At 38.7% G+C, this 16,490-nt stretch overlaps 1 protein-coding gene across 6 annotated transcripts in view; it reads right to left on the bottom strand.

Moving 5' to 3' along the window:
• TAFA2 (TAFA chemokine like family member 2) overlaps positions 1 to 16,490 on the bottom strand; it is a 298,856-nt gene that overhangs the window by 27,422 nt on the left and 254,944 nt on the right. For all 6 annotated transcript variants that reach the window (XR_012666481.1, XR_012666482.1, XR_012666480.1 and 3 more), the window contains 2 exons: positions 2,852 to 3,004; positions 1,663 to 1,787 (listed from right to left, as the gene is read on the bottom strand). Coding sequence is in view for 2 of the 6 variants with exons in the window: in XM_048835952.1 (XP_048691909.1) it covers positions 1,663 to 1,787; positions 2,852 to 3,004 (278 nt within the window). In the remaining 4 variants the exon portion in view is untranslated. The remainder of the gene's footprint in view (positions 1 to 1,662; positions 1,788 to 2,851; positions 3,005 to 16,490) is intronic.

The raw sequence follows: 16,490 nt of genomic DNA, 5'->3' as shown, positions 1-16,490 counted from the left end.
GGGCAGGAGAGCGGGAGGATATGATCCACCCACCTATTACATATTGTTTGTTAAGTGCTAACAAGGAGCTAAAAATGTTGCCAAAATGATATAATTGTACAAATAACAACAACCACATTTATACCTAACACTGTAGTATTTGGACAATATAGTGCATGGTACTTTACAAATATATAAGGAGAAAAATCCCTGCCCAGAAATCTTATCTAATTTAGACAATTCACATGTAAACAGAGCAAAACAACATGGTAGGAGGGTAGGGGGAAGAAGCCAAATGCCAAGAGAAGAGGAGAGAGACATGAACTAGTCACATTTTTTCCCAATTTCTTTTTCATTTGAGTGTGTTACTGTTGAATCATTTTCCTCTAACTGGATATATCTCACACACATACACAACATACATAATACTTATCTAGAGTGAGTGTGTGTGCACACCTTAGATATATACATACACACATTTAGCTGCGGGCAGTACTCAAGCAGAGATTAGAGTTTCGAAAAAGGATTTAAGAAGGAAGAATGGAATAACTTACACTAATGAAATACCTTTCATCCAAAGAATGCCAAAGTGTTTTACAAACTCAGACATACAGACAGACACCATTCAGCCACATCTGGGATAAACAGGAAGTAGCCAGTTGATACATAGTACACTATGCTACAATGAGGGGAGGGGAAATATTTTGTCCTGTGTCACAGGCTCAAAGAAATGCATACACAGAGTAAAGTTCATTGTAGCCAGTTATGAATCGATCCTGCAAACAATTATTCATGACTAACTTTAACCATTGCTACTCACATAAGATTTTCTTGTGTGTGCATTTAAAGGATGGATCCTTAATTTGCCTCACAAGAATGAAAAGTTGGATTGAATCTGCAGGGATTTGAAGTTGTGGGTTCTAGAAGTCTGGGTATTTAATGCTTAGCATTATCTTAGGTAATTTGTTGGGGGTTGTGTTTTTTTTTTTTTTTTTTTGCTTCTGTTAGCAGCTAGAAAGTACAGGTTTACTTTGTTTTCAATGAAGCATGTAAAACAAAATGTTAGATGGATTTGTACAATTACAATTTTGAACAAATAATATTAAAAGTGTCAAATGGGAAATGGAACATATTGCACCACTGTCAAAATTTTGTAGTAATTCTCAGTCTTACCAGACATAAATAACCAAAAGATTATTCTGTAATGACACAGTAAATGCTTACCATATTCAACAGTTTCTGTGTAAAAATATAATAATTCCAAGTAATTGACAAAAGTGCATTTGTGTTATACCTTGTAAATCAATGTCTCATGGATTTGGAACATTGCAAGGAGATTAGCAGGGTGTGCTGGCTTCTTTATTTTTATTTTATTTTTCTTTATTTTTTTTGCAACCAGTTATAGAGGGACAAACAGATCAAATAAAATATAAATTAGTAGTAGTAGCAGCTGAAAAGGGGGTTGATTCTCTTCTCTGCAATACCCAGACCTGAAAACGACAGGAACAGTGCACTCTATGATCAATTAACTGCAAAGTATGCTGATGGAAGTGTACAGGGTCAGGAAACCCACCTCAATATAACTGCTTACCCACAGCTCCAGGGTCTTTTCTTTTGAGTGTTTACTTAGGGCCTGTGTGTTAGTTTTCTGTTGGTAACAAGTGATGCTGGTACTATACCTACCCTAGTTGTTTTCACTTTATTCCCAGAGGAACAGCTCCATCCTTTCCGATCCGGAAGAACTTTACATTCCTCCCCTTCAAGACATGGTTGCATGTGGCACCACCATTTCTGTTCCACTATTGAAGCTATGAAAGGGGAAAACATACACATTTACATGTTCAGTAAATGGCCACTTTACATCCCCATTATATGGCAGCATCAATTTTATTCTCCACAAAATGTTTAGAAAAAAGTATGTTGACAAACAACTACACTGCAAGTCAGAATCTTCCTAAATAAATAAGACTCTATTTGTCAAGGGCACTGTGTATGAATTTGGCACCAGCATCTCTTCTTAATTATTATTGTTATTACTACTTTTTTTTTTTACGTTTGTTACATTTGTTTAAATTTATCTTGCTTCAAGAACAAATTTCACAACAATCCTTTTCAATCACCAATTCTTCTTTCCTGGTCAGATTTGTAAGTTTTTGGCATAATCTCTTCTTTTGAGTTAATGTATTGTGTTTGAAGTTCTGTATATTCAAGGTAAGATTAAATGTATTCCCTGAAGATGACATACTTACAGCTTCTATGACAGCAAACACAGAAAAAAATAGTTCATGTAAAGGGTGAAACAGGCTTGTCCTTTTTCAGAGAAAGAGTTGTGCAAAATGAGCCAATATTTTCCCAAATAAAACATACAAACCCATGCCAGTTTTGTTTGCAATATTAAGATTGTACTATGGATAGCAAAAACACCATTGGTCTAAAAAACCTAAAAACGAGCCAAACTATGCTCTGCTTGTTTGTTTTTCTTTGTTTTGTGGCAAAATAACAGATAAATAAAGTATGATACTGCAGCATATGAAAATAATATGCTGATGTAACTTATGCATAAACACTTAATTAAATTAACTTGATACAACACTAAGAGCATTCTATTATTTAGATCACAGTTTGCTTCTCAAGAGGTCTAGTTCACTGTCATCTACTAATTTCACATAGTGTTTCCATAAAGCATTGGCAAATAATTCATTTTTCTTATCCTCCTCTCCCATTCATCTTGGAGATGCCCTTCAAACCTCAGAATCCTTTCTAACACTTTTAAACACTGCTTGGTTTAAAAGAAAGATTCCCAGTTTAGACACTGCATTACAAAACCCACCAACAAAAATACAACAAAATGAAGTAAGTGAAGTCATCGCACCATCAACACAAGAAGGAGCTGCTCGGGTGGTACCTGCTACCTGCCCAGGAAAGCAGGAGCACTTGACTGTCTGTGACCTTTCTTCTATCTTGTTCTTATTACAACATCTGTGGAGAGCCACCACCTCACAGGTTCCCGTTTTAACATGGTGAGCTGTGCAAACAAAAAGAAGAAGGTGATGATGGTGATAACATTGCTAGGTAGCATGGTACAGCGTTTGTTTTTATTAGAAATACGTTACATTCAGCTCTATAAAGGGATCTGCAATACACACAATTAGAATTACAATAACACCAACTCTATAGTGCAAAGATTATTTCTTTTCTAAACAGAGCATAACTCTCTCTGACAGAAAATGTGTGGTGAAATAAGAACAATTAGAGAAGAATGCACATTGCACCATTTCAGTGGAACAAAATGTAGAGGCACTGAAAAGGCATCATAGAAAATATATATATATTCAGACTAGCATAGGCACCTGCATCTCCGTATAAACCTAATATATTTTCTTAGGGCGACACTCAGAAAATAAAGTGCTTCAACATTAAAATAGCAGCATGAATATATATTTTGGAATGCATACATTATAAATGTAAGATGACCACATGTCCCCAGACAGATCCAGTTTTTTATATGATGTCCCAGGATCTTCCTTTAAGACACCTGAAATGTCCCGGTTTTTCTTTGTTTGTTTTTTTCATTTCACTAGTCAACTGGTACAGATCCACTAAGATGATGTGGCAGGATTTGGGAACCCTATGCATGGAATATGATCCCCCATCATGTCATGGGGGTTGGGGGCAGTGGATCAATGACTACTCAGACACACTAGTCATTCTCTCCTGCTTCAGGATCAGCTAACCGGTCACAGGAACTACCGCAGCCCTGAGGCTACAGCAGAACCAGGAGAAGATCTGCCTGGGGGAAAGGTTAACTATTTAAGATATAGTAACTAATTATTGTATCATTTTCATTTCATCAGAGCTTGCTGAGACTGCAAGCTGAACCAGTGGCTGCTAGAAATTGTAGGGCAGATCACAGACAGATCGTAAAACTACTGCTAAAGCACCAGAGAGTCACCGTCTAAACACAGAACTTGTACTGTACCCAAATGAGATCGTGAAATGTTACCTTGGGGAGACTGCTAGAAAATATTATGTAAATATATTTCTTCCTTTCCTCAGGTCTACACTGCCTCAGCCTTGGTCAGCTCTATTTGGATCACATGGAGGGGGCACTGGAGAGATAGCAAGTGCAAAATATTTTATGAAATTTTATCAAGAATACAGACTCTCTCCATCCCCTTCCTACCTAAATTCCAAAAATTGGTATGGCGGCAGAAGGTTATCTGAATTGGCAAAGCAAACAAATACAAAATTTGGGTACTCTAATGGGAGACTTGCCATGTAGGACTGGGCCCTTTTACAAGCAGCTTTGACTTTGCTTTTTCTTCGTATGCTACAGTGTATGCGAAATCTATAACCATTCTAAAGCACACTGCCCTCTCTGGCCAGTAGCCTATATTCTTGAAACTAGACTATCAATTTAAGCTTCCGCCCTTAACTTGGGGCCATTGCCAAGCCACAGTAAGCCAAGATGAACACTAAAGAGATTGTACTACCCATAAAGACAAAGCAGATACTCTCCTCAGTGAGCCAGCTCCTCTCCGTGGAGCAGTGGTGGGGAGAAGCAGAAGCAGGGCCATAACCATACCTCTTCTTTGACCCCTTTTCAGAGTCTTTCTGCCTGAGAGAACAGGGAGCAGGAACAAGCAAATTCCTCCCCTCCCAAGAGTGCAAAGACAACTATTATAAACTGTGCAACCACTTAATTGCCACTCTTACCCATGCACAGCCATAGAGGGGTAGCCCACAATCTGGCTCTTAGTTACCAAAATGGAAGCTACTGCTTAGAACATTGTATTCAAGCAATCACATGTTTTTCACTAGAACAAAGCTAGTCAAATAGCTTGTGATCATTGTAATCACTCTCTACACATTTCAGTTTTAGCATCACATTGTACAGTGTCAGGTTGTATAGTGTTACAGCTGAAATGATATATGACATATCAGGTGAGAAATTCAAAAGAGGTTCCACCTTTTGAAAAACCAAACTTGAATAAATGTTTTTCTCTGTTTTAAAAGCTTTAACTAATGTTAATAAAACTGAGAAAGAGGAATGTTGCTCATGCTATCTACCTGAACTTTTCTAGGAAGTTAGTGGGGCAAGTTATCCCAATACCCATGAGATTTTTTTTAAGCAGATATTTTTAGGCCCATTGGTACAAGGTAACCACAGTGAAAATTATTTTACATTGGTTAACATTGCATGTTAACATGTTGACTCAAAGAATTCCATATATTTTTCTCAACTAATCTTTTATGTTTATAGAGAATAGAGCATCTTTATTTGGGTATACAGTAAAATAAATTACCTATACATTATATTTCTTATATATAATATGTAGCATGAACATAGAATAGACACACATACCTGTTCTGAAAAGTTACATTCATTTTTATTATAATAGGCAATTATGCATTTCAAACCCATACACACTAACATAAATTCATTTAACTGAGTTGACATGAGATTCATATAACAAACGTGACACTGAAGCTATAAAGGAAAGTAAATTTAGTGTCAGGTTGTGAATTTGTTCCTGCTTATTTTTCTCTCTATTAGATTTCAGTCCTTATTTGTATTCTGATTTGTCTCATTGATTCTGAAATTTTGTTTGCCTCTATGCTCACCTATTTAACAGTTTTACACAGCTTGACTGGCTCTCTAGAGATTCCATATTACACCTTCTAAGCAGAAATAAAGCATCGCCTACATGCACCAATAGTCATCTGAAATGCAAGCTAGTTAGTAGATTTAAGTTGTAAAATGCTTTGAGGGGAAAAATTACTGCTGAAACAAAAACTTTTCAAGACATCTAATTTTTTACTTTGTAGTCATTAGAGAGAAAATGGAGCATTTTCCAAGAGTACTTATTCCAAAGTACTCTAATTAAATGAAACGATCATTTGTGGTTATGAATGGAAAAGAAAAGCATTTCAAAAGATGCTGTGATATGTGAAGACTAGATTAGAGCAAAAAATAACCAAATGCCAATTATAGCATTTCAGAGACTGTTTAGTAAACCTGTTTCCAATTTTGGAGGTAGAAAAATAAAACCTTCCAGAAAAGGCTACCCTGGCTCTTCAACACATTAAAAATCTGGGGCAACTATCCTCTAGTTTCTATTTACCATCTAAAGTATAGTGTGAATGTTCCTAGAGAGGAAATGTGGGAATTTCAGTTCCTTGTGCTATCAAATAATTAAGTTCCAGTGCAGTAAGTACAATATCTGTCACATTCATGTGAAACGAAAGCCTCTATACAGTAGATAAAGGATTTTTCTCAACCTAATACAAATTAACCTCATTAAACCATTGAACCATTCCAAACTGAGATAGTAGTTTATGAGAGTCACGGTTTTGGTTTGTTTCTTCTTCTCATAGCACCCACTTCAAAGTGTTCGGCTTGCTTTACAGAAAGTATTTCTGAAACAATGTTCTTTCTGGAATTCTACAGAAATTAATTATTCAAAAATACACCTTATGGACTCAATCCTGCAACCTTTACTAAAATGAAAATCCTTATTCACATGTCTAGTTCTATTAAAATCAATGGAACTACACGTGTTAGTAAGGTTGGCTGAATCAGGCCCAAAAGTATTTATGTACATACAACAAAGTGCTATTAATAATTACACATAAAAGTTCCAGAGATATTATGTAACCTTAGCGTGCAACTTAGAAAACAGAAATAATCATGTCATTACCCTGTAATGGCATGAGCTGTAATTAATCTGCCACTTTATGGTAGTTTTTATAGAGTTCAATGGTCTGCAGTTATCATACAAAGGAGTATTTACACAATATTTGGACCCTGAAATCTAATGTGTTACCAGTTATGCTAATAAAGAAATTAAGGCTAGGTAGTTATTATCCTTAATATGTGTAATATTAAAGAATGCTTTTAAATTCAAACAAGAAAAGTTCTGTAATCTATATATACTCTACATTCCGGCTTATACAGAAAAGCCAGTTATTTAGTTTAAAAATATATTTATTCCCAATCATTAGACTCTACCCTCAGATTAATGTGATTTCAATGGGATTTGCATACATGCATCTGGTGGCAAAATTTGTTTAGCTTTTTTGGTTTTATTAATGCATGAGATTAGTACTTTGCTTTAACAGACAAGAATATATGCAAATCACTAAAATTATGCATGAGGGTGGGGCTCACGTGAACTCCGCTCTTCAATATTCTTTTTATTACTTTGTACTGCAGTAGCATCTACAGATCCCAATCAAGTCTGGGCTCCATTCTGCTACATGCTGTACAAACACAGAGTAATAGACCTTAAAATCTTAAAAGTCTCAAAGACTTAATCTTAAACCCACATCTGGCACAGAATTACATGCATGCTTAACTTAATGCACTATGAGTAGTCCTATTGAGGTGTATACATTTTTGCAGACTCATTGCAGAATCAGAACCTTAGCTGAAACAAAAAGCAACAAATAGATGACACAAACAAAGGAAGAGGGAAAGGTAAAAGCTTTGTTTTTCCATGAAGTTTAATTCCAGTGATATCTGAAGTAGAGTCTGATCGTATGGACCTCCCAGTCTTCTCTGGCCTACTGGACAAGACATTTTATACAAAATAAATGCAGTGGTCCTGTCCTTCAAACCTTTACTTGTGTGAGCAGTCTTTATTCATGCAACTATTCCTTATCCACAGGAGTAGTTAGAGTAAGGACTAAAATGGGACAACTGTGAAAGCAGTCCCATACTAAATTCATCAGGTTACCAATCTGCCACATTCTTGCATGGGTTACAATGAATGATTATTCAAAATTCTGCCCTGGTAATGTCTAAAGAAGTCTGACTTTTTATTGATAGAAGAAAAAATAAAACAAAATTAGTAGTTTGATTATAATGTCTTCCAGTGCAAGCCCTAAATCAGCATTTTATTAAGTGACCAAAGAAAGCACTGGTATTTTTTACATAGAGAATGTTTGCTTTGTTCATGCTGATTGACACGGAAAGCAAATGTAGGTTAGCTTTCCTCTACACTTCAGCAATTTCAGTATGTCACGTCAGTCTTGCTGTGTCACTCTGGATAGGAAGGATATGAATACCTCTGCAAAAATGAGGGGGGGGAGGAGAATCCTGGTTGCATAGTTTTTAGAAGCTATATTAACAAATGCTAGTAGCTGCAAGAGCACACTGTAAAAGGAAGTATAAATCTGTGGCTGAGACAGGCTTTCAAAAGCCATATTCAGCCTCAGTTTATGTTTTATAACCGTGTGAGGCAACCTTGGGATTCCCATGTCCTCAGTGGTGCGAGTGAGGCATATTGTGGTAGTGCTCTGTCTCCTGAAGGGCAACGGTTACAACACTCATGCTGCATCACTTTCCAGATGTCACACGGAATACGCCATATAACAAAGAATTTCATCCTGCCCTTTTTGCACCCTTCCATACTACTTCTTAAACAGTTATTTAGATATGTTTCCCAAAGATGTGTTACCTCGATGGTCGAGAATCCCTCCTTCAGAGGTCTTCACTTATGTCATAGGCAGGAATTCAGCATACCCAGGTAATGCATAGCTACAATACATGTGTATGAAAATGTACATGCATATTTCTCCTGTCAAGTAACCTTTTTCCGCCTTTTCAGAGTCTAGTATCTAGATCATTTATTTTCCAAATAGCTAAAATATACTATGTGCCAAATTACAGTAGCCTTGCATGGAAATGCCAGAGGACAGAGAGGGACCGGGGAGCCCATCCCACCCCTGGAATCCACACAGGGTGCAACCACAAATTGGAGGACTGCTCACTTGTGAACACAATGAGGGAGGCTAGTCAGGTTTTGTGTCTGGTGGAGAGTGTCATGGACATAGTCCCATTCTCCCATGCACTATTTTGTGACTGTGGGGTAGTATTCACAGAGCGCAGCATTTACCCGAGGAACAAGTGAAGTATCTCCCTTTGGCAAGTGTAGAGAGAATACCAGTGATAGAAAGGAGGCACACGGGGGTATGGCAGGACTGCGCTGCACCTTGGTAAGCCCTACCAGTGTCATGGTGGCTAGGGGTTCATTACAAGTTGGCATCATTGAGGCAGCTCTGGAGGGGGGCAAAATGGCCCTTGGGCAATCCTAGTATTGAGGGAGAAGATGGTATAAAGATGGCATAAAGTCATCTCGACTTTTCACTTCTTTCTTTATTTGTGCAGCGTGTCACTCTCATATAGCTCATGATTGAGCCCATTATTATTAATGAACATCTGGAAGGAAAAATAAGCAAGGAAGGGGAGAAAGAGAGAATGTTAATGTAAGCTTTAGCAAAAAAAATTTCTAACAAGATCATACCACCAAGAAGCAATAGACTAAGAAATCTACACTGACTAGCAAGGAGAGAGCTTACATTGGAAAGGTTTATGCATCAAGCTCATAAATCAACAGCTATGAAGAGGCGCATTCTAAAATATTCTGTAATAAGTGGAAGAGAAGAATTGCTATACCAAATCAGAATGGTCCACTGTGGCCCAATATGCCACTCTGTATATAAGATGATGATGATTAAATAAACCCATAATGCATGATGTGGGAAATTCCTTTCTGTTCATATACCCTCAGTCCCCTTATAAGCTCATCTTGCTCTCTGGCATATGTGGGTTTATTCTAGGGTTCGACGTTTGACCCGCCAAAAACAACTGGTCAATTTGCCTGTCAAATATTGGTCAAGTATTGTCAAATAATGTCAAAAATGGTCAAATATTTCAAAGGACTAATTTATTTGAACAGTAACAAAGAGTAAGACTCGATCATCTCCAACAGGCTTAGCCTTTGATAGATATTTATACCCAATTACAAAAAAGTTACTGAATTGAATTATTTTAACTCAGAAAAATAGGAAAGGTAATTAAATTAAGTTCTAAAAAAATGAAAGAATGGCACCATGATGCCACAAAAAAGGTAGGTGCTGTCTAGATCAGAGCATTCTTGCTAGAATATTTGACAATATTTGACCATGGTCAAATAATAGGTGGTCAGCTGACATTTTCTGACTGGTAAACTGGTGAGGTTGCCAAGTCTACTTATTACACATTTAACATTATCCTAAACTTACATAGGTGCAATGGTTATGGAAAGTCAGTTTTCAAGTCCTGCAACACTATTCGTCTCAAAGACTTCATGCAGCAGCAAAGTCCATGCACAAGCAAAGTAGAATATGCTGTGTAAAGAAACACTTCCTTTTAACTGGCTTAAATGTACAGCACTGTTTTTAAGTTTCCTCTAGGATACCTTTTTTCTTGTATGTCTAACATTATGGGACAGGTTTTGAACTAATCAGTTTATTCACTTGAATCTTGAACACAAATAAAGGAGCAGATACTTGTTTGACCATTCAGGTAGGGTTTGTTTTATTGCCACCCAACAGCAAAAGCCGGTAATGTGTACACATTAGACGCAGCATATTTCAAACAGCAGCCCTACTAGGCTTCTTGGATGGAGCATAGTGCTTCCACAGAAAGCCGTTCTAAAACTCACAGGAGTAATTCTTGGTAAGTGTTTATCCTATAGATGTTAACCCAGCTACACTTGGCAAGCTACCTCTATCATGCAATTAACCTACTTAGTCCAGTTAGACGAAGGATGGTAAGCAGAGGTTCACATGACACTGTGCTGATAGCATCCCTGGTAGCCTTTTAAAAACAAAGCTAAAGAATGGTTTGCCATAATCACATTGCCAAGCATGCTTTACTGCATGGTGCCAGATGAAAATTTCATCCATCAGTTGTCTGCCAGCCACCAGTTATAGCCATCTGTGTGGGAAGACTTTTGCCCCCTTGGAAAAAACATCAGGGAAACTACGCTGTAAGCATTCTCTTGAGACCAGCTCACTAATAACCCAGTGAAATCAAGCCCCAGCTATTCCCAAGGCACCGTCTGGGTTCTGAAATGGAAAGCAGATTATGTTCTCTGTTGACTGAGAAAAAGATTTACTGGAATAACACAGCAAACTGGCTTGGCCCCAGCTGGTCACGTAATCTTTACCCAACATAAAACCACAGATGGAGTACTTCATGTAGACTCTCTTAGACCTGGCGGGTTTGGAGTCATCTGATTTTATCCTCCTAGACTTATTGAGGCTAATTTTATTCAATCAGTCCTTTGGAACTGCTGGCCATGTCACAGATGAGGATTCACTAATAAAGCTATAACTGCATATACAGGAATACAAAAATAATTCATCCTAAAACTATCCTGAATGAGTATTTCCACTCTCTCCGAGAGACACCCTGTTAGCATATATACTTGTCCTTTTGAGGCATCATTTTCAGTTAGAAAATTGCATGTTGGCTGGTCCATGAAACTGCATACAGCTCTGGGACAGGGGTTGTGGGAAAGAGGGTCAGTGATTATTTAGTCCTATCATAGGACTACACACAGGAGCAGGAAGAGAGGCAGGAACCTTTCTACATTTGCCCAGCTCTAAAGACCAACTAGAATTGCCTCTGCTGAGCTTGGGAGAATGCAGGACGGCTAATCAGTTGTAGCCAAGAGTGGCAGCAATGCCCCAAAGAAGATGTCGAGTGGGAACAGGTGGAACCATGCTGCTGTTCCTCCCCTGGGGCTAGCCAGCAGAGCTGATCAACCATGTGAGGACAGCGTTGCACCCTTTAAAAGAGGGTCGTAGTTTGTGTGCTCTCCTGAGTATCAGCAGTGGAGCTGAGCTTCATGAGATATTTTGCTTTTGGTAGGCAGAATGTCTCCTGCACGTCCACTCAGTTGGTGTAGCTCAGTGGTTCTCAAACTTTTTGTACTGGCGAACCCTTTATCACAGCAAGCCTCTGAGGGCGACCCCCCCTTATAAATTAAAAACACATTTTTTATATATTTAACACTACTTTAAATGCTAAATTTATAACCCTCTTATTTAAAATGAATTTACCTTTTCTCACAGCTTTTAAGTTAAGACTAAAATACATTTTTATCAAATTATTGTTATAAGCAGAAAAGGGTTTTTTTAATAGTTACTGTTTAATATTGGGGGGGCATGAAGAAACTTTGTCAATATGTTTTCACAGCAGACTTACTAGTGCAGACTTCACAGCAGACTTTCTAGCTAGCTGGGAGGCTGTGAAATGTGATATTAACAAACATACAAATATCACTTTTCACAGCAGACTTATGAATGCCCCCTTGCATTCAGTGCTGTTGTTGCCAGCAGGCGCTGCCTTCAGAGCTGGGTGGCCAGAGAGCAGTAGTTGCTGGCCAGGTGCCCAGCTCTGAAGGCAGCGCTGGTAGAGGTAAGGGTGGCAATGCCATACCATGCCACCCCACTTCTGTATAACATCTGACCTTTGTGCTGGGAGGGTGGTTACGGGTGGGAGGGGGCTAAGTCAAATTTTAGGGTAGCTATAGACCCCGCAAGCCCCTCTCCCTCCACCCCCCGCAGTGCTGCTCCTGCCTGTCTGTCAGACTGTTAAATTATAAATTACTTTTTTTCTCATCTTAGTTATCTGATTGGTCTGCGGTTTAATGTAGCTCCTCAGCTACTGAACAACGAAGCCCTCTAATGTTGTCTCAGTCCTAGGGCCCGCCTTAGGGAAAATGACACCCTGGGCAAACTTCTATTTTAGTGCCCTTTCTTTGGAAGTGGAGTGGGACTGGAGACAGAGTGGGGTGGAGATGGAGCTGGGCTTTAGGGACTCAGGCTGGCAGCCTCACGACTGGCAGGGATCGGGCTCTCAGCCCCGCACATGGCGGGGCTCCAGCTGTCAACCATGCTTGGAGCTGACAACCACAGCCCAAGCACCACCATGCACAGGGCTAACAGCTTGTGACCCCATGGGGCATCGTGACCCCCAGTTTGAGAAACCCTGGACTATAGCTTGACATCACCCACAAGAATGGGCTGTGCAGAACAGACACAACTGAGCACATAACTGGAGCAGTCTGTGAATACTACAGGAGGTAGAATGTCCATTCTTTCCTAGGATGTTATCAAACTTCTTCAGCAAATGATACAAGAAAGTGTTCGGACATTCTGTACATTAACAGATATTCCAACAGATGGAGGTTCAAGATTACTAATTATATAATTTCACGGGGGGAAAACCAATCCAGTTCTCAGGCATTGAAAGGAACACTTGGCATAAAGACTTTTTATTCTCTTCCTCTCTCTCACTTGATGGGCCATGTGCCAGAAATCTTGACTCAGCAAGAAGCCGAGGCACATGTCTCAAAGCAGCCTTTAGGATTTGACAGAGTTAAAAAAAAATCTTGTCTTCTGTACTACAGCAGGTAGCTTCTGGTTTCTATGATAATCTATCTATGAGAAATATGTCTTGAGTATTCCATCCTGATACACTTTTTATTATTATTCTTTTATTTCATAAATGTGACCTGCACTGTGTGAGGGCACATGTGACAAAAATACACAATTCTGAATTGTGAGTCTTCCTCCACTTTCTTCCCCTTAAAAAGGAATGCCCATTCTGCACCCAGCTCTACCTCAAATAAAAGCTGGAGAAAAAGAGCCTTATACTGTACCCCTATAGGCTAAAAGTCTCAAGTGCTGTTGGACCAAATGGCGAGGCAAATTTCAGAATCAAGATCTACTTAGAACATCCTGCCTCCAGTACCCACATGGTTACATGTACAGAGTCAAGCAGCTCAGCAGATATCAGGTGCCACAGTGGTAAGAGTAACTGAAGTCTAGTAAAGGCAAGCTGTGGTGTGTTGACATAGTTGGAAGTCACCAGACCTGTGCTTTATTCCCAGCGGTGTCATTAACTCACTCTGTGACTGCAAGAAAGGCACTTAGTGTTTCTATGCTCCAGTTACCCTACCTGTAAAATAGGCATGGTGATGCTTACAGACTTTATTTAAACAACACCATGCAAGAATTCGCTAAGGGTGGATGAGTAATGACCCCCAAAAAATCCTCTGGGAACTTTTTGATAGGACAGAAGAGAACCACATATACTGTTTACCCCACCTAGGGTCTACAGATAGGTCAAGAAAACATTGTGATCAATGGAATCAGATGTTGCTGACAGAGCTGAAAGAACCAATATTGACACCTTCACTTTCTTCTTTACTAGAAGATCCTCAGCTAATGTAACTAGTGCAGACTTTGTGCCACATCCAGAACTAGAGCAAGACTGAAAGGAATCAAAGAACCTGAAAATTCTACATGATACCAAAGTTATCTCAATCCAACTGTCTCAATATCTTCCTCTCAAAGAGGAAGAGTAAAGAGAGGATGATAACTCTCAAGGTCATCATTTCTTGATTATGATTTTTTTTTTAAGGATGGGCCTGAGCATCACTTGCTTGAACAGCTGAAAACTTTAATAAGACACCACTAAGCTGATTTAACTTGAATCCATTTTATGGAGCGTGCGCTATCAGAAAGACTTTGGGCTTTATTAATGACCTACATAATTCGCTTAATAAGGTCACGCTGAACTTGTGAAAATACTACTGATTTCAAGCTCCATATTGCAGATGATTCTTATAAAATTTTGTTCTCAGACTGCAAAATAGTTCTTTGATATTATGCTCCCCTTACATACACTGAATGGGAGTTTTGTGAAAGGAGAATTTTGCCTTCAGTGCATGTATATATGATAAAATACAATCTATGTTCCCCTATGGGCTGAATCCCTCAAATTCTACATTTCCAATCTTTTAACTCACTTCTTTGTTGTGATGTGGGGTTGGGTTTTGTTTTCTTTTTTTTAATATCTCAGCAGAGCTGTTTACCTGAACTAATGTTTTACCTTTATAATGCATTTTTACATTCCATTTCACAGCTCTGTAATGCATTTTCCCTTTCTGTAGTCTGTCAACTAAACCAGAATATCAGGGATTTATCTTTGACTTGAAATATACCTCTCACAAAACACAAGCATGTATAAGCATACCTGCTTTAATGAAAACTACAGTACTTTTCTTACCCTCTCAATCCCTACCCTCCTCTTTTAAGAAATCCTCTACTTCAGACCCCACCAACATTATCTCTTATGCTCAGGAGAAACTTTGTAGAACATCCCAAGACTCAGCTCACCCACTGAAAGAAAGATCTTAATTTTAAGTTTCAGCTTCTTTCTGTAGCACCCGAGGCAAACTCTTTGAAGTGCAGAGTCAGGGGAGGAACTTAACTCAGGCCTTTAGAAAAAATAGCTAACAAGGCACATGTCTAGTCCTGTGAAATCCTTTCTTTTAGAATGATCTTACCTGCTACAATCTTCCCTTTACATTATTGATTCCATATAAATAGCAAGTGTCTGAGTCATGGGCATGATGAATCAATAAGTATCTAGACAGAGTCCGTCATAAATATAAAGGGAAGGGTAAACACCTTTAAAATCCCTCCTGGCCAGAGGAAAAATCCTTTCACCTGTAAAGGGATAAGAGCTAGGATAACCTCGCTGGCACCTGACCAAAATGACCAATGAGGAGACAAGATACTTTCAAAAGCTGGGAGGAAGGAGAAAAACAAAGGGTCTGTGTCTGTCTGTGTGATGTTTTTGCCGGGGACAGAACAGGTATGGAGTCTTAGAACTTAGTAAGTAATCTAGCTAGATATGCTAGATTTCTTTAAATGGCTGAGAAATTAAGCTGTGCTGAATAGAATGGATATTCCTTTCTGTGTGTCTTTTTGTAACTTAAGGTTTTGCCTAGAGGGATTCTCTATGTTTTGAATCTAATTACCCTGTAAGGTATTTACCATCCTGATTTTACAGAGGTGATTCTTTTTTACTTTTTACTTTTATTAAAATCCTTCTTTTCAGAAACTGAATGCTTTTTCATTCTTCTTGAGATCCAAGGGTTTGGGTCTGTGGTCACCAATGCAAATTGGTAAGGATTTTTACCAATTTTTACCCCCCCAGGAAGTGGGGTGCAAGGGTTGGGAGGATTTTGGGGGGAAAGACATTTCCAAACAATGCTTTCCTAATAAATACACCCAGATAAACGTTTGGTGGTGGCAGTGGAAGTCCAAAGGCAAAGGGTAAAATAGTTTGTATCTTGGGGAAGTTTTAACCTAAGCTGGTAAAAGTAAGCTTATGAGGTTTCCATGCAGGTCCCCACATCTGTACCCTAGAGTTCAGAGTGGGGAAGGAACCTTGACAGAGTCTAAGAAATGAACCTGAATGGACAGGGAACAAGCTGGCTATTCTTAAAACACACACACACACAACCAGTTCAACCTTGCAAGGGGAAGCACACAGGACAATGCCAACACGGGTTTTTTTGGTCAGGGATTTCCAAATGATAATATTTTCAGATGTCTCTTCCCACAGATCAGATTTCTTTTAAGGTGTTTGAAGCTGGCTTCCCAGACAGGAAACTTGTTTCTACAAGGAATCCCAATTAATAGAGGAGTTTGCTAGAAACAATAAATAACACTCCTGATAGAAGCTGAAAACATTATACGTGTCACCAGGATTGTATAAATGTGGTTTATTACAATTGTCAGGTAGTGAGAGCCTTTCAAATGTACCACATGTAAAAATTCATATTAAAATATAAGGTATAAATAATGCCACCTCATAT

Source organism: Caretta caretta, chromosome 1 (assembly GCF_965140235.1).
Source record: "Caretta caretta isolate rCarCar2 chromosome 1, rCarCar1.hap1, whole genome shotgun sequence".
Taxonomy (NCBI): Eukaryota; Metazoa; Chordata; order Testudines; family Cheloniidae; genus Caretta; species Caretta caretta.
Note: the sequence above shows the minus strand (reverse complement) of the source record. Positions and strands in the feature narration are given on the sequence as shown.